This window comes from Stegostoma tigrinum, chromosome 5, assembly GCF_030684315.1.
Source record: "Stegostoma tigrinum isolate sSteTig4 chromosome 5, sSteTig4.hap1, whole genome shotgun sequence".
Lineage (NCBI taxonomy): Eukaryota > Metazoa > Chordata > Chondrichthyes > Orectolobiformes > Stegostomatidae > Stegostoma > Stegostoma tigrinum.
In genome coordinates this window covers 26,553,301-26,579,626 of record NC_081358.1, presented here as the reverse complement: position 1 = coordinate 26,579,626, position 26,326 = coordinate 26,553,301, and the positions used below count along the sequence as shown (strand labels likewise).

At 40.1% G+C, this 26,326-nt stretch overlaps 1 protein-coding gene across 10 annotated transcripts in view; it reads right to left on the bottom strand.

The window, feature by feature from the left end:
* stau2 (staufen double-stranded RNA binding protein 2) overlaps positions 1-26,326 on the bottom strand; it is a 320,197-nt gene that overhangs the window by 192,459 nt on the left and 101,412 nt on the right. For all 10 annotated transcript variants that reach the window (XR_007247362.2, XR_007247363.2, XM_059645862.1 and 7 more), the window contains one exon: positions 12,561-12,720. Coding sequence is in view for 8 of the 10 variants with exons in the window: in XM_059645862.1 (XP_059501845.1) it covers positions 12,561-12,720 (160 nt within the window). In the remaining 2 variants the exon portion in view is untranslated. The remainder of the gene's footprint in view (positions 1-12,560; positions 12,721-26,326) is intronic.

Here is a 26,326-nt window from a genome sequence, read left to right as displayed (position 1 = left end):
AAACTCAACAGATCTCGGGATCTTGTGCTGTACTATCCGTTGATAGTATGACTGGCTCCTAGCAGCAAATTGACCAGCTGCCTCCCCAGCTAAAGTAGCAGTTTAGAGGCAACTTGTGGATGAGTTTAATGTTTTTTCAGACTTCACAATTGACCCTAACTACTCTTCGTAGTGAAACTATTTTAAGGTCCAACTGTCTTCTCACCTCTTCTATAATGTAGGTTGTGGGAAGGAATTGTTTATTGTAGGGTGCGTCTCTGCATTTAAATGAAAGCTGAAACATCAGACCCATCGACTTCTTAGAAGCTTTCTACCAGCTGAGCACACCGCAACATCAAACCAATAATGATTTGTGTTCTAGGGCTAGATAGACTTAGCTCCTAAATTAGTCTGAAGTGCTGACCCCTATTGAAATTAATGGAGTTGCCCTGGGAAACAGGTCATCTCTCCTCAAAACAAACATCACAGAAAGCTGGAGATGCACAAAAGCCTCAAAATGGCAGCTATCCTGCAGTTAGAAATAGCTACAGATCTTTGTAAGCAGCAGCATATTTAATCATTGTTTTCAGTCAGAGACTGAACAGAAATCCTTCCATTTACTTGAGTGCCCATTTATAGTTGCCTAAAAAAGGTGCTTGCAAAATTTATTTCTGATGTGTTGAAATCCAGATTTTTTAGTTTTTTAAATTATGTTTGGCATCAATGTCTAATACAAATTTAAACTTTGGAAAAACATCTGCACAATCTTTACATGTTCACTATGTAAACATTTACATTTAAAACACTGATATTCCTAACATTTACCCGACTGAACAAACAGGAACTCCTCAAGACATGAAAAAAATCTGTTAACTCATTCTCTAAAGCCCAACCAAAGCAGTTTCACGCGATCTGTTTGCAGCCTGTAGAGCCACGGTAATCCATCCCACATTTGTATCGTGTATCATAAACAAGTTTTGTAAATAGCTCGACAGAAAATCACTCACTGCAAAAAGATCATGAAATATTTCGTTAAATGTGAACCATTTAAAATGCCACAGACATAATGGGCTGAACTTTACATTTTTGGGCTAAGTTGCATCTTTTTCACACTCCATCTTAACAAGCTTGCATCATTAGCTACCTACCCTGACCCTATGGCAACAGTGAATCTGACTCCGGCTCCATCTTCCATATCAGAACAGAACTCACCGCTCAGCAGAACCTTCTGAATTCAGTGGCATTCCTCATGCCTTTGCATTTTTGAAAGTTTGCTGTGCACTTGAACACGAACTGGCAGTCTGCAGCTGCCTCGCACGGTCCCTGCCATTTGCCCCGGGGAGGGCAGTTAGAGAGCGAGCAGCATCCCACTTTGCAGGCAGAGTCCTGGAGCTCCTGCTGGACAGAATGGCACACAGATGCCACATCCTCTTCCCCCAAGACTGGCAGAGGAGGCCACAACACCAGGCCATACCAGCTTGGTGTGAGGTTGCCACGTGAGTCTCAGCCACCTGAAAAATGACCAGCACTGTAAGTTCCACGACTCTCTTCAATATCTGCAACATCTTCCCGAACTTGCTGTCATCCATCTGAATCCCAAACAACACTAACCCTTCATGCCCTCTGCGCTACTTACTCACTCACCACCCCTACTGCATCAAAAGCAACAGCCGAGCCACCACTTTCATCTCCCTAAGTACTTGCTCCTTTCTCTCACGTTATGCGGCAAGCATCTTGACGCTGACAGTCCTAAGGAGCTGACTGACTGAGTCAAATGCCTTGGACTGGTATCTTTGATTTACTGAATCAGTACCCCCAACTGAAGACTATCCTCTTGATTTGACTGAGGTCCGGTGACAACCATGCCAAACTTCCTTCTTTTGTATCTCAGTTATAGAGTGAGGCAAGAAAGAAGTAATATAAGGCTAGTATTTCTGACAGAGGGAGCAAAATGCAAAAAGACAAGGCAAAACAATGCAAGCTGTGAATGTCCAGATAGATTCACAGTGAGTGAGCACCTTGAAAGCAGCACAGTGTTTTACAGAATATATACCTATGTTCATTCTCACTGAAATCACACCCACGCCACAGTCACATATTTTTATCCTTTCTTTCCTTCCAAGGTCCATGACCAATTGTTGCAAATAGCTCTTGTTCTATCTCTACAATCTCCAGCATTCCATCTTTAGTCCAGGCTGCAACCAGAAGTCTTATCAATAGCACCACTCCATGATGTTACTGCATTTCATTGATGAGCTGCCTTTTCTCACTCTTGGTCTTATCTGCTGAGTAGTTCCTGTCCTTCCTGCTCAATTTCACATTGCTCTCCTCAGCAGCGATCTTCGCTCTACCTTTCATATACTAGACTAAACAAATATTCCATTGCCTCAAAGTTTTCCGTAGTTACGTTACTCCATTTTTCATTACAATCAATTTAATTGCTTTGCTTCAGCATCCTCCATATTTCACTTTGTTCTACTTAAGGGATCTTCGGCCTGATATGTTTCATTCCATGCCTTTTCTCTTGGTCAGCAGCATGTGTGATGTACAGAGGCACACACTGCTGCGGTCAAAACATCTTCAAAACAAACACCAAGAAATGCTTATTTGTATTTTCATGAGCTGCATAGGTTAAAATGGTACTCAGACCAGCGTCACTTTCATGCATGTGTCAGTTTCAGAGCACCTAGAATATGCTATTGTATTATCCCTTCCTAGCTAAGCTAATTAGAGTTAAGATGAAGGACAGGACAGAACCTCAAAGAAGGCTTTTTGTTGCTCTCACAGAAATGCTAACTGACTGTGCAAGGGATCTGAATCAAGTGATACAGTATTACTTCCTGTGATGTCATACATATTAGCAACATGTTATAAAACATTGCATTTGACATACTAACAAATACATTGCTATCAATGCTTTCCATATATAACAACCCCATATAGAATAACAATAATTTATATCAATAAGCACTCTTCCAGAATACAAGCAATTTGACAACTTTAGCACTATTTACACTAAAGAGTTAATTGAAATAAGAACATCTGGAACATTCCTCTTCAAATTATCTACATTTGGAACAATACCATCTGCAGGCCTGAGATAACAAGGTATAGAGGTGGAACAAAAACAAAGTTGCTGGAAAAGCTCAGCAGGTCTGGCAGCATCTGTGGAGGAGAAAATAGAGTTAACTCTGTTTTCTCCTCCACAGATGCTGCCAGACTTGCTGAGCTTTTCCAGCAACTTTGTTTTTGTTCCTAACTTACAGCATCCACAGTTCTTTTGGTTCTTCTTAAGGTATAGAGCTGGATGAGCACGGCAGGCCAAGCAGCATCAGAGGAGCAGGAAGCTGACATTTCGGGCCAAGATCCTTCTTCATTTTCCGAAGAAGGGTTTAGGCCCGAAACGTCAGCCTTCCAGCTCCTCTGATGCTGCTTGGCCTGCTGTGTTCATCCAGCTCCATAACTTGTTATCTCAGATCCTCCAGTATCTACAGTTCCTACTGTCTCCATTTGGAGGCCGATTTGATGAGAAATTGAGACAAGGCATGCAAGTATGTCCTTGAGCATTTTGTCCTATGCTGAAGATTGTGGGTTGGAGGACAGCCCCTAGTTGTTGATCAATGATTTGACTGTCCTAACCATTCATTTAAACAAAGCTATTGGAGTAATGCTGTGTACAGATGATGGGCCATCATTCACGTATTTATCATTGGCCATTATCAGATACCAATTCGGTCATGGCTTCAAAGAGGTATGGGATGATAGATAACAAGTAGTTTGTTTGCAGGCAAAGGGGCCTCTGGCAAGTGGGAGGCCCTTAGAAGTGTGACAGCTAAAGTTCAAGGTCCATATGTTCCTGAAAGGGTAAAGGGTTAGATTGTTAGGAATAGGTAACCCTGGATAACAGAGATATTGGGGCTTTAACAGAAAATAAGGAAGAGGCATGGTTCAGGAACAGACAGCTGGGATCAAGGAAATCTTTAGAGGTATACAAGGGATACAGGAGTTTACTGAAGTCAAATCAGGAGGGCAAAAAGGGGGCATGAGATAAGTTTGGATGAGAAGATTAGGATGAATCCAAAGAAATTCTTTAAGAACATTACAGGAAAAAGAATAACTGGAGGAGACAGAATGGGACCCCTCAATGAGCAAAGTGGGCATGTATGTGTGGAACTGCGAGATGTACAAGGTCCTCATGAATATTTCTCCTCTGTGTTTACTGTGGAGAATGACATGAAGTCTTGGAAACTTGGGGACGTTCGTGGGAATAGCTTGGGGACGGTCCATATCACAGTAGAGGTGGTGTTGGAAGTATTAGAATGTATGAAGGTGGATAAATCTCCTGGTCCTGATCAGACATATCCAAGAACCCTGCAAGAGTGTAGAGAAGAAATTGCGGAGGTCCTGACTGATATATTTTCATCATTGTTAGCCACAAGTGAGGTCCCAGAAGACTGGAGTGTAGCGAATGTTGTGCCCTTATTCCAGAAGGGCTGCAAAGAAAATACTGGAAATTATTGACCAGTAAGCCTAACAACTGTGATAATGGGAACTGCAGATGCTGGAGAATCCAAGATAATAAAATGTGAGGCTGGACGAACACAGGAGGCCAAGCAGCATCTCAGGAGAACAAAAGCTGACATTTCGGGCCTGGACCCTTCATCAGAGAGGGGAATGGGGTGAGGGTTCTGGAATAAATAGGGAGAGAGGGGGAGGCGGACCGAAGATGGAGAGAAAAGAAGATAGGTGGAGAGGAGAGTATAAGTGGGGAGGCAGGGAGGGGATAGGTCAGTCCAGGGAAGACGGACAGGTCAAGGAGGTGGAATGAGGTTAGTAGGTAGGAGATGGAGGTGCAGCTTGGGGTGGGACGAAGGGATGGGTGAGAGGAAGAACAGGTTAGGGAGGCAGAGACAGGTTGGACAGGTTTTGGGATGCAGTGCGTGGAGGGGAAGAGCTGGGCTGGTTGTGTGGTGCAGTGGGGGGAGGGGACGAACTGGGCTGGTTTTGGGATGCGGTGGGGGAAGGGGAGATTTTGAAGCTGGTGAAGTACACATTGATACCATTGGGCTGCAGGGTTTGGCTTGGGAACCCGCACCTCCATCTCCTACCTACTAACCTCATCCCACCTCCTTGACCTGTCCGTCTTCCCTGGACTGACCTATCCCCTCCCTACCTCCCCACCTATCTTCTTTTCTCTTCATCTTCGGTCCGCCTCCCCCTCTCTCCCTATTTATTCCAGAACCCTCATCCCATCCCCCTCTCTGATGAAGGGTCCAGGCCCGAAACGTCAGCTTTTGTGCTCCTGAGATGCTGCTGGGCCTGCTGTGTTCATCCAGCCTCACATTTTATTAGCCTAACAACTGTGGTAGTTAAGTTACTTGAGAAGATTCTGAGGGATAATGTATGCATGCATTCAGAAGACAAGAGTTTGATCAGGAGTATCAGCATGCCTTGTGTGCGGGAGATCATGCTTCAAAACTTTGTTAGAGCTTTTTGATGAAGTGACCAGGAAGGTTGATGAGGGCAGGGCAGCAGACATAGTCTATATGGATTTCAGTAAGGCCTTTGATAAGGTTCCACATAGTAGGCTGCTCTGGCTGGTTAGATCACATTGAATCAGGGGACAGCTGGAAAATTGGATACACAACTGGCTTGGTGGGAGGAAGCAGAGAGTAATAGTGGATGGAGGCCAGTGACTTATGGTGTGCCTCAGGGGCCGGTACTGGGCCCATTGGTGTCTGTTATCTATATCAATGATTTGGACGAGAACGCGCAAGGTATGATTAGTAAGTTTGCAGATGACACTAAAATAGGTGGTATCGTGGATAGCACAGAAGATTACCAGCAATTGCAACAGGATCTTACTGAGCTGGCGAATTGGGCCGAGAAATGGCAAATGGAGTTTAATGTAGATAAGGAACAAAAACAAAGTTGCTGAAAAAACTCAGATCTGACAGCATCTGTGAAGGAAAAAACAGAGCGGTCGTTTCGGGTCCGGTGACACTTCCTCAGAACTGATCGTGACTGGGAAAACATCAGTTTATATGCAGTAAATAGGGAGGTGGGTGGGGTAGGTAGTAAACGATAGGATAAAGCCCAAAGAGAGAGAAAGACAATTTGACAGACAAAGGAATTGCTAACGATCAGGCTGGGAGGGTGAGTAGTTGTTAATGAGGATTGTTAGTGGGGTTAACAACAGGGGTTGTGCAATGGCAGGCTATGTGGTAACAAGACCTGGTGTGTGGGATTGGGGATTGGGACATGGGAGAATTTAGCCCTAAAATTATTCAACTCAACATTGAGTCTGGAGGGCTGTAGGGTCTCCAAGCGGAAAATGAGAAATTGTTCCTCCAGCTTGCGTCAGGCTTCGCTGGAACACTGCAGCAAGCCAGAGACAGAGATGTTGGCCAGGGAGCAGGGCGGTGCATTGAAGTGGCAGGCAACAGGTAGTTCAGGGTCTTTTTTTCTGAGCAGAATGTAGATGCTCTGCAAAGCAATCGCCAAGTCTATGTTTCATTTCCCCAATGTAGAGGAGACCACATTGTAAGCAGCGAATGCAGTAGACTGGATTCTAGGAAGTGCACCTGTTCCAGAGATGTGTCATAACATGGTAGACAAACAGGAGGCTGGAAGAACACAGCAACAGAAGGAAAGGAGAAGTCAAGGTTTCGCATATTACCCTTACTCAGATGCTGCCTGGCTTGCTGTATTCTTCTAGCCTCCTGTTTGTCTTCCTGGGATTCTAGCATCTGTAATTTTTGTGTCTCTAATTCGTCATAGCATGTTGGAATTAGGTTGGTGAAATATTTATCAATACTTTGTTCAAAGCTATATGAAACTAAATTGTGGAATGGAAAGGTTGTCCTATGAGAAAAGGGTGGACAGGCTAGGCTTGTATCCACTGGACTTCAAAAGATTAAGAAGGAAGTTGATTAAAATACATCAGAAAATGTGGGGTTCTGACAGGGTGAATGTCGAAAAGTCGTTTCCCCATGTGACAGAATCTAGAAATCAGGGGTCATTGTTTCAAAAAATGGCTCGAGCCACTTAAAGCAGAGCTGAGGAGAATTATTTTTCAAATGATTGCGCACCTTTGGAACCAACTTCCTTAAAAGCCTGTGCAAGCCGAGTGCTTGAATAACTTTAAGACAGAGGTAGATAGATTCTTAACAAGCAAGAAGCAAGAGAGTGAAAGGTTACTACAATAGACGGGAATATGGAATAATCAGATTAATTTTCTGGCGTGGTATGGAGTGATATGCTCGAAGGACCAAGTGGTTACTCCTGTTCCCCTAATTTTTTTTTGTCTTTTTTATTCACTCATGCAACTTGGGTGTCACTGATTGGCCAGCATTTATTGGCCATTCGTAGCTGCCTTTGAACTGAGTAGCTTGCAAGGCTACTTCAGAGGGCAGAAGTGAGTCAATGACATTGCTTGAGTCTGTGGTCACATGCAGGCCAGGCCAAGTAAGGACAGCAGATTTTCTTCCCTGACAGACATTGTTGGAAAATCTCATCTGGTTCAAAAATCAGCAATGGTTTCATTGTCATTAGTAGATTCTTAATTCAAGATTATTATTGAATTCAAATTCCACCCTCTGCTGTGGAAGGTTTCAAGCCCAGGCCCCTAGAACATTACCCAAATTTCCATATTAGTAGTCTGGCGATAATACTTACTAGGCCATCGCCTCCCAAATTTTTTTAAATTTTTTTTTCTTCCCCGGACCTCTTCCTCTACTTGCTGCTCTTTGCTGGCATCTTCTTGATCAATATTCGCCTTTCATTCCCATGTCCTTGTGCTTTTAGGTGAATACTTTTTGTGATTTGGCTTTTCCCTACACTCCTGCTGCTGCAATTCCAGCAAGTTTGGCCCAGAGCCCTTTATGTCCATTAGCTTTGCACATGTCCGCATATGGAGAGCATTTATATTCTTTGTAAGAGGATCCACATTTACTGTACACATTGCTCTGCTGTATATCAACAAGCATTCTGAACCTTAAGGCTTGCATTTGCTGTCTCCTAGTCACAAAGGTCTTGTGTCTGCTTCCATTCTGTAATATGCTTTCAGTGCTGCATGTCTTCGGCTGGTCCAAAAGTTCTTCTTGGAAAGCCTCAACAGGAATGGAGACGATAACGATATAATTCATTCTGAGAAGTTAGCATCAGAGAAATCAAATTCTTTTGTTTTTTCAGTACTTTGGCGAACAAAATAATCAAAGCATTTATCAACTTTCTGTCTGTACCAACTGACTTTCAGACACTATACATTTAAACTGACTTTAATTCTAACATAATCTAATTTTTTTTAAATGTTGTTCACAGTTTTAATTAATCCTTCTGGTCAGCATCAGGTGTATTAATTCTGGGCATTCCTGTGGAAGTCCTCATTTTTCTAGAATTTACATTCACAATCTTGTCATTAAGGACCACAGTTCAATCCTCTGCATGAGCAGTTTAATTTGGACATCAGCTGCATCCCAATCCATTTCTGAAAACCTGGTTGCCAGTACATAAACGTTCTATTCTTCTGCCACCCTGCGCTGCAGACTGACATGTATGCAGAGCTGTATTGTTGTAATACAGGCTTAGAGCTTGCATTCGAGAAGGGGTCTGCATCAGGTTGGTTAACAATATGCAAGTCTAGGAATGACACAAAGGAATTAGTGCAAAATTACAATGCTGGACTAAAGTCTGTGTCTGAAACAACCATTTATTTATGTCATGAAGGCTTGGGACAAAATCTACATCATTGTCCACAAAAGTGAAAAAGCTGTGATTGAGTCATGGCATTTCTTAAGAACATAAGAACATAAAAATTAGGAGCAGGACTAGGCCTTCCAGCCCCTCGAGTCTGCCCCACCATTTAATAAGATCATGGCTGATCTTTTTGAGACTCAGCTCCACTTACCTGCCGACTCACCATAACCCTTAATTCTTTTACTGTTCAAAAATTTATCTAGCCTTGCCTTAAACACATTCAGTGAGGTAGCTTCAAACAGATTCACAACCGTTTGGGTGAAGTGGTTCCTCCCGATCTCAGTCCTACATCTGCTTCCCTTCATTTTGAGGCGATGCCCTCTAGTCATAGTTGCACCTGCTGGCGGAAATAACCTCCCTGCCTCCACTTTACCTATTCCCTTCAGAATCTTATATGTTTCTATAAGATCTCCTCTCATTCTTCTGAATTCTAACGAGTATAATCCCAGTCAACCCAGTCTCTCGTCATAATCCAACCCTCTCAACTCTGGAATCAAGCGAGTGAATCTCCTCTGCACCCCCTCCTGTGCTAGTATATCTCTTCTGGAGTAAGGAGACCAAAACTGCATACAGTACTCCAGGTGTGGCCTCACCAGGACCCTATACAGCTGCAGCGTAGCCTCCCTGTTTTTAAACTCCATCCCTCTAGCCATGTTTGACAAAATTCTATTTGCCTTTTTAGGGGCAGCACAGTGGCTTTGTAGTTAGCACTGCAGCCTCACAGTGCCAGGGACCCGGATTCGATTCCAGCCTTGGGCGACTGTCTGCGTGGAGTTTGCACATTCTCCCCGCGTCTGCGTGGGTTTCCTCTGGGTGCTCCGGCTTCCTCCCACAGTCGAAAGATATGCAGGCCATGCCAAATTGCCCGTAGTGTTCAGGGGTGTGTGGGTTATAGGGGGATGGGACTGGGTGGGATGCTTCAAGGGGCAATGTGGACTTGTTGGGCCAAAGGGCCTGTTTCCACACTGTAGGGAATCTAATATAAACACTTGCTGCACCTGCAATCCCACCTTCAGCGATTCATGCACAAGGACACTCAAGTCCCTCTGCATAGCATCGTGCTGCAATTTTTTTACCGTATAGTCCATTTTGCAGTTATTCCTACCAAAATGGATGACCTCACACTTATCTACCTTGTACTCCATCTGCCAGACCTTTACCCACTCACTTAGTCTTTCTATATCCCTCTGCAGACTTTCAGCGTCTTCTGCACACTTTGCTCTACCACTCACCTCAGTGTCATCTGCAAATTTTGACACACCACACTTAGTCCCCAACTCCAAATAATCTGTACAAATTGTAAACAACAACACTGATCCCTGAGGCACACCAGTAGCCACTGACCGCCAACCAGAAAAATACCCATTTACCCGCACTCTTTGCTTTCGACTGGTCAACCAATCCTCTATCCATGCCAATACATTATCTGTAATACCGTGCAACTTTATCTGACGTAGCAGCCTTTGATGTGGCACCTTGTCAAATGCCTTCTGGAAATCCAGATACACCACATCCACAGGTTCCCCATTGTCCACCATGCAAGTAATGTCCTCAAACAATTCCACCGAACTAGTTAAACATGACCTACCCTTCATGAACCCATGCTGGGTGTGCCCAATGGAACAATTTATATCCAGATGTCTTGCTGTTTCTTCCTTAATGATAGATTCAAGCATTTTCCCCACTACCGAGGTTAAGCTAACTGGCCTATAGTTACCTGCTTTTTGTCTACTTCCTTTTTTAAACAGTGGCAACACATTGGCTATTCTCCAATCTGCGGGAACCACCCCAGAGTCCAGTGAATTTCGGCATGTAATTACTAGCGCATTTGCTATTTCCCCCATCACCTCTTTTAGTACCCTGGGATGCAGTTCATCAGGGCCAGGAGACTTGTCTACCTTTAACCCCATTAGCTTGCCCAGCACTGCCTCTTTCGTGATGATGACAGTTTCTAGGTCCTCACCTGCTATAACCTTCTTGCTATTAGTTTCCAGCAAGTTATTTGTGCCTTCCACTGTGAAGACCGACACGAAATAACTGTTTAATGTCTCAGCTATTTCCTCATTCCCAGTTATTAAATTGGCATTCTCAGCCTCTAAAGGACCAATGTTTACATTTGCCACTCTTTTATGATTTACATATTTATGGAAACTTTTGCTGCCTGTTTTTATATTCTGAGCTAGTTTACTCTCATAATCTATCTTACTCTATACTTTTTTTGTGGTTTTCTGTTGGCCTTTAAAGATTTCCCAGTCTACTAGTTTCCCACTACTCTTTGCTTTTTTGTGTGTGTTTCTTTTCAATCTGATACTTTCCTTTATTTCCTTAGATATCCATGGCTGGCTCTCTCTTTTCCTACAGTTCTTCCTTATCACTGGAATATACTTCTGCTGAGCACTGTGAAAAATTGTTTTGAAAGTCCTCCACTGTTCCTCAATTGACCCACCATAAAGTTTTGGCTCCAATTCTACCTTAGCTAACTCCTTCCACATTCCTTCATAGTCTCCTTTGTTTGAGCACAGGACACAGGCACAGGATTTGCACCTTCTCATGCTCCATCTGTATTTTAAATTCAACCATACTGTGATCGCTCCTTCTGAGAGGATCTTTAACTGTGAGATCATTAATTATTCCTGTCTCATTACACAGGGCTAGATCTAGGATAGCTTGCTCCTCGTGGGTTCCATTACATACTGTTCAAGGAAATTATCATGGATGCATTCTATGAACCTCCTCCTCAAGGCTGCCATGACCGACTTGCTTTGACCAATCGATATGTAGATTAAAATCTCCCGTGATAATTGCTGTACCATTTTTACATGCATTAGTTATTTCGATGTTTATTGCCCGCCCCACCACAATGCCATTATTTGGTGGCCTATAGACCACACCTATCAGTGAGTTCTTCTCCCTGCTATTCCTAATTATCACCCAAACGGATTCAACATTTTGTTCAGTCGAACCTACCTCCCCCTCTCTCCCTATTTATTTCAGAATCCTCTCCCCATCCCCCTTACATATTAGAATGAACATATATTTAAATAATTATATTTAAACAAATACACAATAACAACTCAACCCATTTTTTGTGCTTAGCTCAAAGAATTTAAAGAAACTGATGTATAAAGGTATACATGCACAAACATAATATATATAAATTGGTGAACAAAAAGAAAAGATTACCTTTCAGATAGTCCATTTTTAAATTTTTCTCTGAACAAAAAATCTCAATGACATCAAATGTCATTATCAGTTTTGAAGGCAGGTCACCAGATTCAAAACATTAACACTGCTTTCACTTCACAGATGCTGCCAGGCCCGCTGAGTTTCTCCACCAAGTTCTACATTTGTTTTAAATATCATTAGGTTACATTCCTTCAATTATGTAATGGACAAAGGCAATGCTTGGTATAGAACTGAGATATATAATTTAGATGCTCTCAAGTTTTGCACTGAATTTGCACAGCTTATGTAGTAAGGCAACAGTTGAAATACAACAATGGATTTCAGTTCCCTGGGAGACAGAAAAAAAATGACAGGTTTTCTGCTCTCTATCAAGAAGACCTTGGCTCAGTTGGCAAAAAGCTTAATGCCACTTACTATCCTGACATACACAAGAAAAATAACTGCTTCAGCAACACACTGAGAGCTATCCCCACTTTGTGAAATTACCCCATTCAGAACCAACATGTTTAGTTGAAGTCAGCTAATAACAAAAGGGTAGCAACTTGAGAAAAAAGGTTCTGTGGTAGAAGCACACTCTGGTAAACCTTCAACACATCAAGACCAAAAGACTTCGTTCCAACTGATTGAAAAATATTTACCTGAGGTGTCTTCTCCGGAATAGGCTCATCACGAAGAGTTAGAAGGGCTTTCATAGCAGCATTATGTCTTGCAGCTTGACGGGTCCGTCCTTCTCCAATGAATTCTGTATTCCCCACAAGCAACTGGACGTAAAATAATTTGGGAGTTGGATAATGGTACCTGTGTGAGCAACAGCCAACAACCATATTTAGACTTGAGAATAATTCAATCTTGTATTTGTTGACAATGATCACTTTATTTCACCATGCAGCCTATGTGAATTCTGATACAATTAACAATAAACAATAGTTACTTTCTGCCAGCTGCTTTTGTTCTTATAACTACAGGAAAAATAGATCATTTACTGGAATGCTAGAAGGAGGGTATTTCCAACCTCGGCCAAAAAAGTTGTCATTAGACATAGCCAGTGGGGACCAGTTTCTTGTCCATACAGAGGAAAGTGAATTAAAAAGAACAATCAGATGCTGTCAGACATCATAAAGAATTTGAAGGGAGCACTAAATGGAATGCAAAACACCCTTGCCTCACCATTACTTTCACATTTAAACAGTTTGTTTTTTAACTGGATGGTTCTATTTAAATGCATTGCATTGTCAATGCTTGAGTTGTGTGAAAAATTGATTTGTAACATGATAACAGCCACTTAAAGTAAAAAAAAGGAAGACTTTACCAGTGCTATTCCACAGCATTTTGTTTACACATGGGATGTAAGCATTTATTATCCATCCTCAATTTCCCAGACTGCAGTTAAGAGTCAACCACATTTTGAGAGTCTGGAGTCACATGAAGACCAAACCAAGTAAGGATGGCAGATTTCCTTCTCCCAGTGATCAACACACTGATGACATTACTATTGGACTAAAATCCATTTTCCAGGTTTTACTGAATTCAAATTTCACCATCTGCTGTAGTGGGATTTAAACACACATGCCCAAGACGTGAGCATGGGGCTCCAGATTACAGTTTGATGGCATTATCACTATGCTGCTGCCTGTTTGAGGTTGCATAATAGGTCAGCTCAAAATGCTTCTGCTAAATAGATAAGCTGCAGAGCTGGGCTGAGAGGTGGCAAATGGAGTTTAATGCAGACAAGTGTGAGGTGATGCACTTTGGTAGGAGTAACCGGAAGGCAAAGTTCTGGACCAATGGTAAGATTCTTGGTAGTGTAGATGAGCAGAGAGATCTCGGTGTCCATGTACACAGATCCTTGAAAGTTGCCACCCAGGTTGACAGGGCTGTTAAGAAGGGATACAGTGTTTTAGCTTTTATTAATAGAGGGATCGAGTTCTGGAACCAAGAGGTTATGGTGAAGCCGTACAAAACTCTGGTGCGGCCGCACTTGGAGTATTGCGTACAGTTCTGGTCACTGCATTATAAGAAGGATGTGGAAGCTTTGGAAAGGGTGCAGAGGAGATTTACTAGGATGTTGCCTGGTATGGAGGGAAGGTCTTACGAGGAAAGGCTGAGAGACTTGAGGCTGTTTTCGTTAGAGAGAAGAAGGTTGAGAGGTGACTTAATTGAAACATATAAAATAATCAGAGGGTTAGATAGGGTGGATAGGGAGAGTCTTTTTCCTAGGATGGTGATGGCGAGCACGAGGGGGCATAGCTTTAAATTGAGGGGTGAAAGATATAGGACAGATGTCATAGGTAGTTTCTTTACTCAGAGAGTAGTAAGGGAATGGAACACTTTGTTTGCAACGGTAGCAGATTCGCCAACTTAAGGCACATTTAAGTCGTCATTGGATAAGCATATGGACGTACGTGGAATAGTGTAGGTTAGATGGGCTGGAGATTGGTATGACAGGTCGGCACAACATCAAGGGCCAAAGGGCCTGTACTGTGCTGTAATGTTCTAAGTTCTATGTTAAATAGATCCCAAATTTAGAAGGGAAAGAATGGAAATATGTAAGTTCAAAATGGAAATAAGTTCAAAATGGAAAAACGGAAGCGATGAATCCAGAACGTAAACAGCAAATCTTGCAATTACTGGATGTGGCAGAGTCTGCTTTTGGGTGTTGATGAGGAATGAGAAGATAAACTCTGTAGTCTATATCTATCTAGTGAATCTAGGGACAGGAGTCAGAAAGTTCATGACGTGCCTACTCTGCCAGCAATCAAGACTATTAAGTGGGCAACTAATGTTACTGCTCCCTCTAGTACTACCTGCATAGATTCTGGTCTTTAATTAAAAACCAAAAGAACTGCGGACGCTGTAAATCAGGAACCAAAATTGGTCTTTAATTGGCTGGTAACTGATTTCCTTCCCTAAGATCGTTGTACTGCAAGTAGAGGTGGCCCACCACTGCCGAAGAGGCACTTAAAACTAGTGGGCCTTCTCAAAGGACAGAAAACAGGAGAAAATAAGCAGGTAAGGTCCCTGTTCCTTGGATTAAATGCTGCTCTAGATCTTTAAGCTTTTGCTCACAGTTAAATGGACATGGTGTGAACAATTAATATTTTCACTTCTTCATCACTTTCACACGTAAGTTGCAATATAGCAGAAGTAGAGTTTTTGCTTGGTGCAAATTATATCTGTGGATCTCCTAGTAGCAATGTTGTGAAATAAATTGTTCAATTTAGACAGAATACTTTTCAAAAAAATTTTGAGTTAATAAAATATGGGTTTCCTGTGTGTCTGAAGGTAACAACTACATTGCAAGAATTTCTGTAGCCATGGTGATTGCTTTTAGAGTAGTTTATTGAAGCTATTTTGGCAGCCTAATGGGTTCTTGTCTATGTTTTATGACTGAGCAACATAAGCTATTATGCTTTTAAGGTCTGGTAAAAATGTTTTGATTCACGCCTTTTAAGCTGGGGGAAACATCCATAGAATAAATGAAAAGATTCTTTGGTCTTGTTTTCAGCCTTTGTTTTTGGGGCACTTCTGAGAAATCTTTGGATGGAGATGGTTGTGTCAAACTGTGGTCCTGAGAACCAGAGGAGATAATGAAAAAGATTACCTTAGAGGAAAGAGTTAGTGATAGTCCCAAAAAAGAGTATTGGGACAATACCCTGAAGAATTTATTGTAGCTGTGTTTAAGATTAGGTGTATGCCAACTCCAGGAAGAAGCTATCAAAATTTCCAGTTTGGAGTTTAAGTCTCAGTTGCCTCAAGTCTATCAAGGAGTTAGGATTTTCCTCTGGTGTGGGTGCTGTAGAAGAAATACTTTTGTATACTGTACAAGGGATTTTTTTTGAAAAATGTGAACAAGTGTTTTGAGATTAATGGGATTATTGTTTTACTGCATGTTTAAAACTCTGAATTTGTGTTATAAGCAACTAGATTTGTTTATTCAATTTGGTCTTCATTGCTTCTACTCAAAATCTGCAATGTTTCATGCTTGTTTCAGCTAGAGACCACCTTGTTAAAACTAAAACAAGCAAAACATGATTTATCAAGTCAGATTTGAGTCTGGGATCTGACTTGTCAGCAATAACATCAGCTGGGATCATAACAATGCCTTATATTGTTTTACACATTCAGCCACTTGAACATTGGGGAAACCTATAAATTACATTTTAAATCAGTGAATGATCAAAACATGTATGAAAAGTGAAGAGCTGCAAAGTGTGAGTCAAATCAAGGATTGTGCTGGAAGAGACATTGAAAAAAACTGCGAATACTGAAGTCATGATTTGCTTACAAATCTCAACTTTATGGTTTATATCAGAGGCCACAAATGTAGTATTTCTTACGTCCAGTATACTCTTATACTTACCTTACAAAATACTTAAGGGCCTCAAGATGCCACTCCACTTCAACAGTTAAAATTTAAATGCAATTTACATGGGCAATCTAATGCTGATCCAACAACTCCTACTGCCCATATCCTAATTTATAAACCTTGTTCACTGTGCTTGCTGACCAACAATAATGTTGACCAGTAATACCACAATTTCAAAAATTCTAATCTTTATTTTCAAATCTCATTAAGTTATCATTTCTCCCTATCTTTGAAACATCATCCAAGTCAACAGCCCTCCAAGATCTTGGCACATCTCTGGCTATCATCTCTGCTCTCTTTCTTTGCTTTACAATTACCAGCTGCCAAGTTTAGTATACATGGAATTCCCTCACTCAACCTTTTAGGATCCTAACGCTTCTCTCACCTTTTACGCAACTCTTTAAAAATTATCTCTTTGACCAAGCTATTGCCTGTATTTACGACATAGAAAGATTTAAATTCTAACAACTAAGATTAGACTACCATCAGGGAAGGCGAAGATTAGGAAGTATTGAAGAAAGTAGTAGACAAGAGATTGAAATGGTACAATCATCTGTTGAGGAGAGATGGAGAAAATGTAGTGAGTTGCAAAATGGAGTTGGGACTGCCAGTAAGAGGGTGGGTGATCAAGAGGAGAAGATAGAGACTGACTAGTTTTGTGGTGAAATCAAGTTTAATGGCGGGTAGGGTAATGAGATGAGGAGGAGGAAGAAGAAGAGGAGCAGGTGAACAAGGAATAACAGGAAGAAAGCAAGTGCAATTATCAATTTTCACATCTCTTATTTCCTTAGTGTTAAGAACTTCCAGTATTTTTCTTCCGTTTGTCCAAAAATCATCTCCATTAAATAGATGAAACAGTGCTCTCAAAATAATTTGCGGTAATATTAGCATTAATTTTTAAAATACTTGTCATATTTCTCATTCTTAAATATTTACTGCACAAAGGAACCTTTGAAGAGTTGTGCTGGGGTTTTAAAAACTATGTATACCTGAAAAAACTGAGATGAAATGTTTTAATCATCAACTGCCCTGCCCATAAACCAAACAATAAGTGATACATTAGATGGCCTAGTTATTTCAAAAGATAGATCTGGCTATTATGTTGAAAAATCTTTCTATCTCTGTCAGACTGTAAAAAGGAAAGCTTTGTCACATATTGAGAAAGGCTTTTGATAATCAGAACAGCAAGTCAGATGGACAGTCAAGCATCTGGAAATTGCATGTGTACATAGCAAAAGGTAAAAGGATTGCAGGAACATTAATTCTACCCTCAGCCAGGATGGAATTATTTTGTTAAGGTTAAATAAGATACCTCATCAAATTGGACAAGTACTTTATGTATATTATTAGACAAAAGCAAAACGTATTGTCAAAGCTAATATGTGACCTACGGATTTTAATGCAGAGTGCAGCACATTACTTGTTTTCTTACGTAAATTATGGAGACATGCATTTTGAAACATTATGGGGCCAGATTTTCCAAGGAGGAGCAATTTCAGTCACATTGGCACTTACTTCAATCTTTAACCATTAAGACATGGCACTGCCTTACCGGCAGGCAGTTTCTTCAATGCCAAATATTCAGGGGAGGATAAACCACGCACCCTTTTTCACAGCAGCAGAAGCCATATGCTGTGTTTGAAATGTACAGCAACAGAGACAGCCAATTGGACAGCACCTATGAAAGAATGGGCATGTAAGCTAAGTGAGAGGTTAGGGTGCCAGGTGAATTAGGTAAAAGGCGGGTAGGATGCGACCTTGCATCCTGGGATGAGGGTGGGTGGGGTTGGCTGCTGATATTGGGTCCAGTGTGGTCATGTGTTGTGTCTAGCAAGGGGATGTTAGGTCCAGTAAAAGGGTGGATGCCGTTGGGTCCCAAGGGAAAGGGAGGGGACATTACGTGGAGAGGGGTATGTTGGGTCCCAGGGAAGAGGGGTGGTAAGGGCAATCAATTTGGGTTGGGGTAGTGCTGGTTATGTGCAATAGGGATGGCATGGAGTGATTGTGTGTCAGGGGTGGGCGCGTGGGATGATTGGGGTGTAGTTTGGGGTGTGAATGCTGATTTGTGATCTAGTTTAAATCCATATCAATGTAAATGTTTGAATACTGCAATGTTCATAACTATGCAATCTTTTTATCATTTTATACTTTAATGGCTGTCCATACCTGTTATGAATTATGATTATTTGCTTTATTTGTATTGTAATTGCAGTTTGGCACATGCCACTATGATGATTTTTCAATAAACCAATGTGATCATAACTGCTGCTCTATAGATTCATTATAACTGTGAAATAAAACAGATTAATGAATCAAACAATGCATTGCCTCACCTATTTTTCTCAAATCTGCCTTCAGCGAGATTGAAGAGATATGTGTGCGAAAGACACCAAAATCCAGATCACAAAAGGGGATTATTGTTACATTCTCGAGCTATCTATTGTGTGATTAGGTACATGTCAATATGAGTCAACGCCCAGTGAAAAGATGCTTAGATCATTTAAGGGCGTGACTGGCGTCACTGAATTTGAGAAGGTATGTAATTGCAACTGAGTTTGTTATAGGCACTCTTTTAAAACATCAAGTCAACTGAAAAAAGTCAGTAAATTATTCTACTATTTCACATTCTGAATAGTCTCTCATACTCCAGAGAAATTGGCAATGTAACCTGCTCTGAAATCAGGTGTAATATGACCTGCACTGTCTCATAAAGACACAGTCCCAAAGTAAGTAGGGTCATATCAAGACTACACTTCACACTGATTATAGCAGTACCCCAGGGGAGTCTCCAACCTGACCCATGCCTACTATTCAATATATCTACATTTCATATAGATTTTCCAATGATAAATTATAAAGTAAGCTTTGTGGGTTTATACATATTCATGATAAAAATCAATTTGAATTCCTGCAGGCAGCATGATGGCACAGAGGTTAGCACTGTTGCCACACAGTGTCAGGGATCTGGGTCTGATTCCAGCCTTGGGTGACCGCCTACCTTGGTTTACTCTGAGTGCTCCAATTTCTGTCCACAGTCCAAAGATATGCTTGTTAAGTGGATTGGCCATGCTAAAAATTGCCCCGTAGTGTCCAGGAATGTGCAGTTTAGGTGGATTAGCCATGGTAAAGACCCCATGTAGGGTTACAGGGGTGGGATGCTCTTCAGAGGGTCAGTGCAGGCTCAATAGACTGAATGGCCTCTTTCTGCACTGTAGGGATTTTATGAATTTCCCTTAAAGGTAATTAAAATTAGGTAGTAGAAACCTCCCAAGCCTCAACTATGGTAACTGACTCTGAGTTTGTTAATTCCTGAATCTTCTACCCAACGAAATGCTAAATCTGCATTCCATCATTTTCATTTATACATTCACTTTCTCTGATACAGATCTGCAATGATTTAATTAAATATTTATGAAACCAACTGTCACTGCTGAAATGATCAGTATTTGTCATATTTAAATACCAGTACAAACATTCTGCATTTGTAGTTTAATCATTTCTAAAAACTCATAATCAGTCAAGTTGACAGAAAGAGTCCTTTAATTATGTGTATGTACGAGAGTGATCACTCTACTGCAATCATTCAAAGTACTTTACATTCTTCCCTTATTGATTATCATTGTATTCAAAGTGAATGAATACCTAAACCAGAGAAGTATCAACTTATATTTATTGAGTCAATTTTATGGGTAAAAATAAAAGCATATACATGTAAAAAACGCTATCAAAATACAATTCACAATTTAAGAGTATAATTGTTTAATCAACGTTCAACCCAACTGTGATAATTAAACATTCAACGTGATAGTCTAAACCTCAAAAATTGTAAGCTTTAGCTGTCTTCATGATACACAAATAAGTCTTAAAGCCTGTGGAAACATGGGATGCCATTCAGAATCATTCAGTTTTCTCAGCTGCCATTTTAATTTAGTTTTTGGTTAATGTTTCTCAGTATTATCGCTGGGATGACTATTTCATTGGGATTTTCACCCAACACAAGCACGAGATGGCGCAATGAGCGCAGTCGCACAGAAATGCAGATTCGCAATCAAACTCCTGAATATGCTCCAAAAAGCTCCCACAGCTTCACCCACCAGCTCACTTGCTGTTCTCTACCTGATCCAAGTGGCAAGCCGCAGAGCAATGAATGAGGCTTGCACCCTGGGTGTGGGTGGAGCAAAGATCAGTAACTGGGGAGGGGCAACAGCCAGCAAAGAGGAGAACAACAACTAGAAGGCTCTGTTATGATAGTGTCACATCAATGTGCCATCTAGCATGTGTAGATAGCCAGCAACCAACTTGACATTGTAGTATACATTCTGATTCTACACTATCCATGAACTGTATCTGGAAAAAGTGCCTTGAACTATATAACACTAGGAATACTGATAATAGTTTATGTCTTTTACATGTTTGTGCTCAGATAAATTAGATGTGAACTCATGACTTACATTGGTGCTTCTGACAAGAAGGGCAATTGGGGATAAGCAACAAATGCTGGCTTGTCAGCTATGCACACATCCTGTGAAAGAATAACTGAGAAAAAAATGCTTCTGGCAATACTCCTGTGATGCAAATAGCTCCAATAGTGGCACAGTTGGACTAGATTTTCCTGCATTCATTCCAAAGAATATTGCTGTTGCTAGTATTCTCTTAAATTGGTAAATGCAGCAACACAGTTGGTTTAACTATTTTAAGGTCTGACCACAATAAACAGCTCATTCACACAGACTACAACATGCTTTCAATACTGCTAATGTGTATGACCTACCCCTTCGCATTGAAGAACTTATAAATTTCACTTTAAGTGAAATTCACATATGTAATTGTGTTCAAATTTGCAGTTGTTTACTGTCATCAAGTAACAGTCATCAACGTGCCTCAGTCAGGCACGGAGTATCTTTGAATAAGGGACTCTGGCTGCAGCTCACAAGTAAATGAAAAGGATTGACTTTCCAGGTTCCCACATGACAACTGTTCTACCCACCATTACTTTAGCTCTGATGGAATCAGGCCCTTAAAGAATCACAACTGACATCAAGGCTGGAGGGCTTATGAATGGCCTTAATCAAGACTTAGGCAGGAAAATGTCAGTGACCCAACCCAACACCTTATCACCCAATTAAATGTCTGTCTCCAAAATTTATTGTGGGGAGAACCTTAAATCCTATTCATTTTTTATATGTTATGAACCAAACCAAACCCCCTCAAAATTCAGAAGATAGGGTCAGACCCTAACTTTTTCTTACTTTAAAAGGTAAACATAAGATGTTGCATTCCAGATGCTAATTGAATGCAACTACTGGATTTAAAGCAAAACACACTTCATCCACAATGGTTAAATACAACAAAAGAAAGAAGGAATTGAAATAACTTAATTCTATTGGAAAACTTAACAGAATAATAGATACAGCAACTATAATTAACTGTTCCAAATGTAGTAACATTCCTGTAAAGACATCCTTGGCAAAAGGCAAATTCAGAAAACAGGTTGTCTCACATGCAACTCCAGTAGCAGGCAGAAAATGCCCAGCTTTTCACTGTAAATGAGAGACAGAAAAAAATAGCTTTAACTTCTTCCAGACCCCATCAGCAACTGCTGAAAGCTAAATTAAAAATCCTAGTTCTATGGGAGTTTGGCCCCACCCATTCAGGCTGCTTCTATTATGCCAACTTTTTTTAAAAATCCAAGGCTTCACAAGCTGTTTAATCTCATGTTTCTGGTATTCTGCTGTGCACCTCTGTCCTAAAACCTCACTTCAAATAAAACAAAGACAAAGTGACCTGTTAAAGTCACAGTATCATCACATATTTAAATAACAAAGAAATGCACAGAAATCAAATGAACACCTTTTGCTTAATACCCTCTTTTTGGTTTTTGAGTGCTATTAAAATTATTTTAGAAGATATTTTTGCAGAGGTGTCATGTGATATAACGTTCATAAATCAACCCATGCAAGTAACTGAGGCATGCATAAATTGCTAAACATCTGATCACTTTATCCATATTCTGCTGTATGTGAACTTTGTGTCTCAAGCCATTACAGCAAACAAAATCTTCAGGTAAACAGGTCACAGCTGCTCAGTAAAAATACTCATGATATTCAGAGTGCTAGCTTTACTCATTTATGAGTGCTTTAGCATTGGCGTCAGAATCATATGACTTCAAGCCTCATTCTAGGGTTCAAACACAATCTACTAACATGCTATGCAGTAATATTCTAAAGTCATGTAACTTCATTAGAAATGCTATCTTTTAGATGTCATCCTAAGCCTTACGTAAAAGCCTTATTTGATTGTTCTCTTAGATGCTAACAATCCAGTGGAATCATTCATAAATAAGGAAGCTGCTCCATTAACTCAATAACATCTTTCCGCAACAAAAATAAATTAACTGGACCACTGGAATCTTGCTTTATACAAAATGGCTACTGTATTTGTCTGTAAAAACTAATTTCAATTCGAAGTAAATAACTGTATAGGAACTGTTTACAACAGTTTGAGATAGGGCACTAAAGGAACTGGTCAATTTTTCAAAAATCAGACATTGCAATTAAATTATTTGTTACATTTATTTTTAAAGTTAGCTAAAAACTACTGAAGCAATCTAAATTGGCTGCTGTTACATGTTGCCTTTTAATTATGGATCTATGTGCATTAACTGTTTTCTATAAAATTAAAATTCTAAATGTGTGTTGGACACAAAGCTATTTAGTATTCTTCATAGCAAAAACTCTCACCACAGAAATTTCAATGGAATTGTAAGAGTTACTTTTCTTGGACACTGGCAAGACATTAGGCCTAGACTTACACCAGGGTTGTACAGACACACAACTTGACCTGAACTGCAGGTGCTGAACTGGAACGGGCACAAAGAAAATTTACTTAACCAACCATGAAAAGAAACAGAATTGGTTTGGCATTTCAGGATGTTGCCTTTCATGCATGAGGAATGTTAAAAAGGACTGTCTGCTGGAAAAACATCATACAGTCAAAAAAAATATTAGTTCAGCATCAAAACACATTGAGGTCACAGGACTTGTGATTTAAGTGCCCAACATTCTCATGTTATTTTTAAATTCAACGTACTCTAGCATAATGCAAGAACTATATAATGCCTGCAGTGATGTCAATCGAGAAGAGGCTCTTAATTAAAAATCAAAAATGTAAAATGCAATGAGGTTTTACTCCATTTTGTAAATAAGAAACTGGAAATCTGCGTGGTAAGCTTCAAAAGTCAGAAACTCTTAAAGACATTCAGTGTTTAAAAGCAAATCAACAAAAATAGATTAGCACAGACAATATACAGAAAAAGTGTAAAAAGAGATATCACAAAGATGAAGAGAAAGAGCATGAAGATCAGCATATTGGCATTAATAAGATAGCCAAGGTAAACCTGGGTTCACAAAACAAAGCAACAAGTTTGTGTTGTGAATGGGTAAATGGCAGAGCTGCTATATATATTGCTTCAATTTTCACACATTATTTATATATTGCAATTAGCAAAGTAATGAGGATGAATAGTAGCCCTCACTAATTATTCTACAAAGCGAAAGATTAATCCATGCTTAATGTGAATGCAGATATGTCACTGAGGGAAATTAAGGAAGAAATAGTTAAGACTGAGTGCAAAGTTCCAGAATTGTTTTTAAAAGAGATTTATGAAAGAAGCCTGAAGGGTAGCAAATGTGACATGATCCATAGAAAACACAAGAGGGAGGAAAAAAACAGGAAATTATCAGTTGTACGCATACTAGAACATATCATGTACAATAGCAGAAATAAGCATTTAGAGAAACAAAAGCCTAATAGTGTCATTCAATGCAGATTTTAAACGGCCAGTAATTTATGGTTACTTGATGAGAAAATAGACAAAATGCATAATAACATTGTTTCTATAAGCTTTCAAAAAATATTTTCTCATGCACCACATAAGAACTTGGGAAAAGTTGGAGTTAAGGATAGGGCAAAGGTGCACCAAGTGGTGTTTTGCAAGAGGTCTATGAAGGGTTTTCTCATATTTAGTACATTCATGGCTGACGTGGAGTTGGGATTGACAGAATAATGATAAAAATGCTGGTTGGCACTAAAATGGTCAATATGGGCATTTACAATAATTAAACAGCAAAGATGGTAAACATTTATTTTGAGAAAATGGAATAAAGAAAGCAAATGTAGATTATATAGTAAATGTTCTTTCAAATAGTTTTGAGGGCAGAATGTAAATTTGGAATGCAGTGTCTAAAAAGGCAGTGGAAATGGAGATAATAATGTATTTCAAATGGAAATTGCACAAATACTTGAAAGGCAATATGTCTGGGTTATGGGAAAGAAAACGTTAGAGGGACTAATTGGATTGCTCCTTCAAAAAGCTGACACATGCACTGTGGATGGGATAACCCCCACATGTAGCAGCCTATGATTTGTTCACGGGGGAATCTTGGTGTATGGGCACACATAGGTTTTAAACACAATGGCACAATTAGATAATACAATAAAGAGATAAAGTGAGTCCTTAATGTTGTTACAGTGAGGAGCAGAATTCAACAACAACTTGGATTTATAGAGCATCTTCACATAATAAAATCTTCTCAAGGTGCTTCACGGAAGGATCATAAATTTTATCACCAACCCACAAAAGATGACATAATTCTAGATGTCAAAAGCTTGATCAAAGAGGGGGGTTTATGGTGCATCCTAAAAGGAGGAGAGAGAGGTAATTCAATGGAGAGATTTAGGGAGGAAATTCCAGAACTTTCAATCAATGAAACTGAAGGCTTTGGAGGAAATCTCTGCTCATCCAGCACTGAAACCTTGAAGAACAGTCTCATAATTTAGCAACAGTGGAAGAGTTCAAGATGAGTTATGGTGAAGTATAGCTGGATATCATGCATACACGTAAAAACTAATAACATTTGCAGCTGAATAATGAAGTAGCAGCACAAAGATGAGAAGAAGACAGAGATTAAGGACTGATATTTGACAGATACTAAAAGCAGGAAATTATAGTTTTTGCAGTAATAATGACAATGAAGCTGTCAATATTTATTTTTATTACTTTGAAATGGAAAACAATGTCTGGAGCTTGCACATGCAGTTAAATCAGAAATTTATTGACCTATTCTTCTCTGTGGACTTTGCTATTCAGTTCCCTGAAATCACAAGTCAACCAAAAACTACTCAACCCAAAAGATCTTCTATGCTCTCAGTCTCACTGCAAAAACCTTTGAAAAAGTCACACCTCATTGAAGTGGGTGCAACTTGTTTGTTAACAGCAATAGTAAGTTCATAATCAAAATTAAACAACTTCTACAACTTTAAAAAATGATTTTAGGCTTGTAGAATTTTTTTAATTATATAAGAAATACAATATTTTACTGTTTTAAATGTGTGTTTTTGATAATTCTGTTTCGACCTCAGCTATGTCCAAATCTTGACTTCACTCTTCGTAAAGCAATATTAAAAAGTGATGGACAAACATTCCTTTAACTTTCTGGTTTGCAATCCTCGAAAATTTGTCTTTGTGATTGGTTGCTGTTATACTGCTTGATTACAAAACTGATGCTGCAAGCCTGAAGATCTTTTTGACTTGGCACCATATTCAAATTAATGTTAAGAAGGATGAAACCCACATGACAGAAATCATTAGGTTGTTATTGAAGTTGGTGATGAATGCCTTCCCACTGACTGAAATCTCAGCCAGCAAATTTTAACCTAAGATAATAAAGTGTGAAGCCGGATGAACACAGCAGGCCAAGCAGCATCTCAGGAGCACAAAAGCTGACGTTTCGGGCCTAGACCCTTCATCAGAGAGGGGGATGGGGAGAGGGTTCTGGAATAAATAGGGAGAGAGGGGGAGGTGTCCTCTCTCCCTATTTATTCCAGAACCCTCTCCCCATCCCCCTCTCTGATGAAGGGTCTAGGCCTGAAACGTCAGCTTTTGTGCTCCTGAGATGCTGCTTGGCCTGCTGTGTTCATCCAGCTTCACACTTTATTATCTTGGATTCTCCAGGATCTGCAGTTCCCATTATCTTGTAA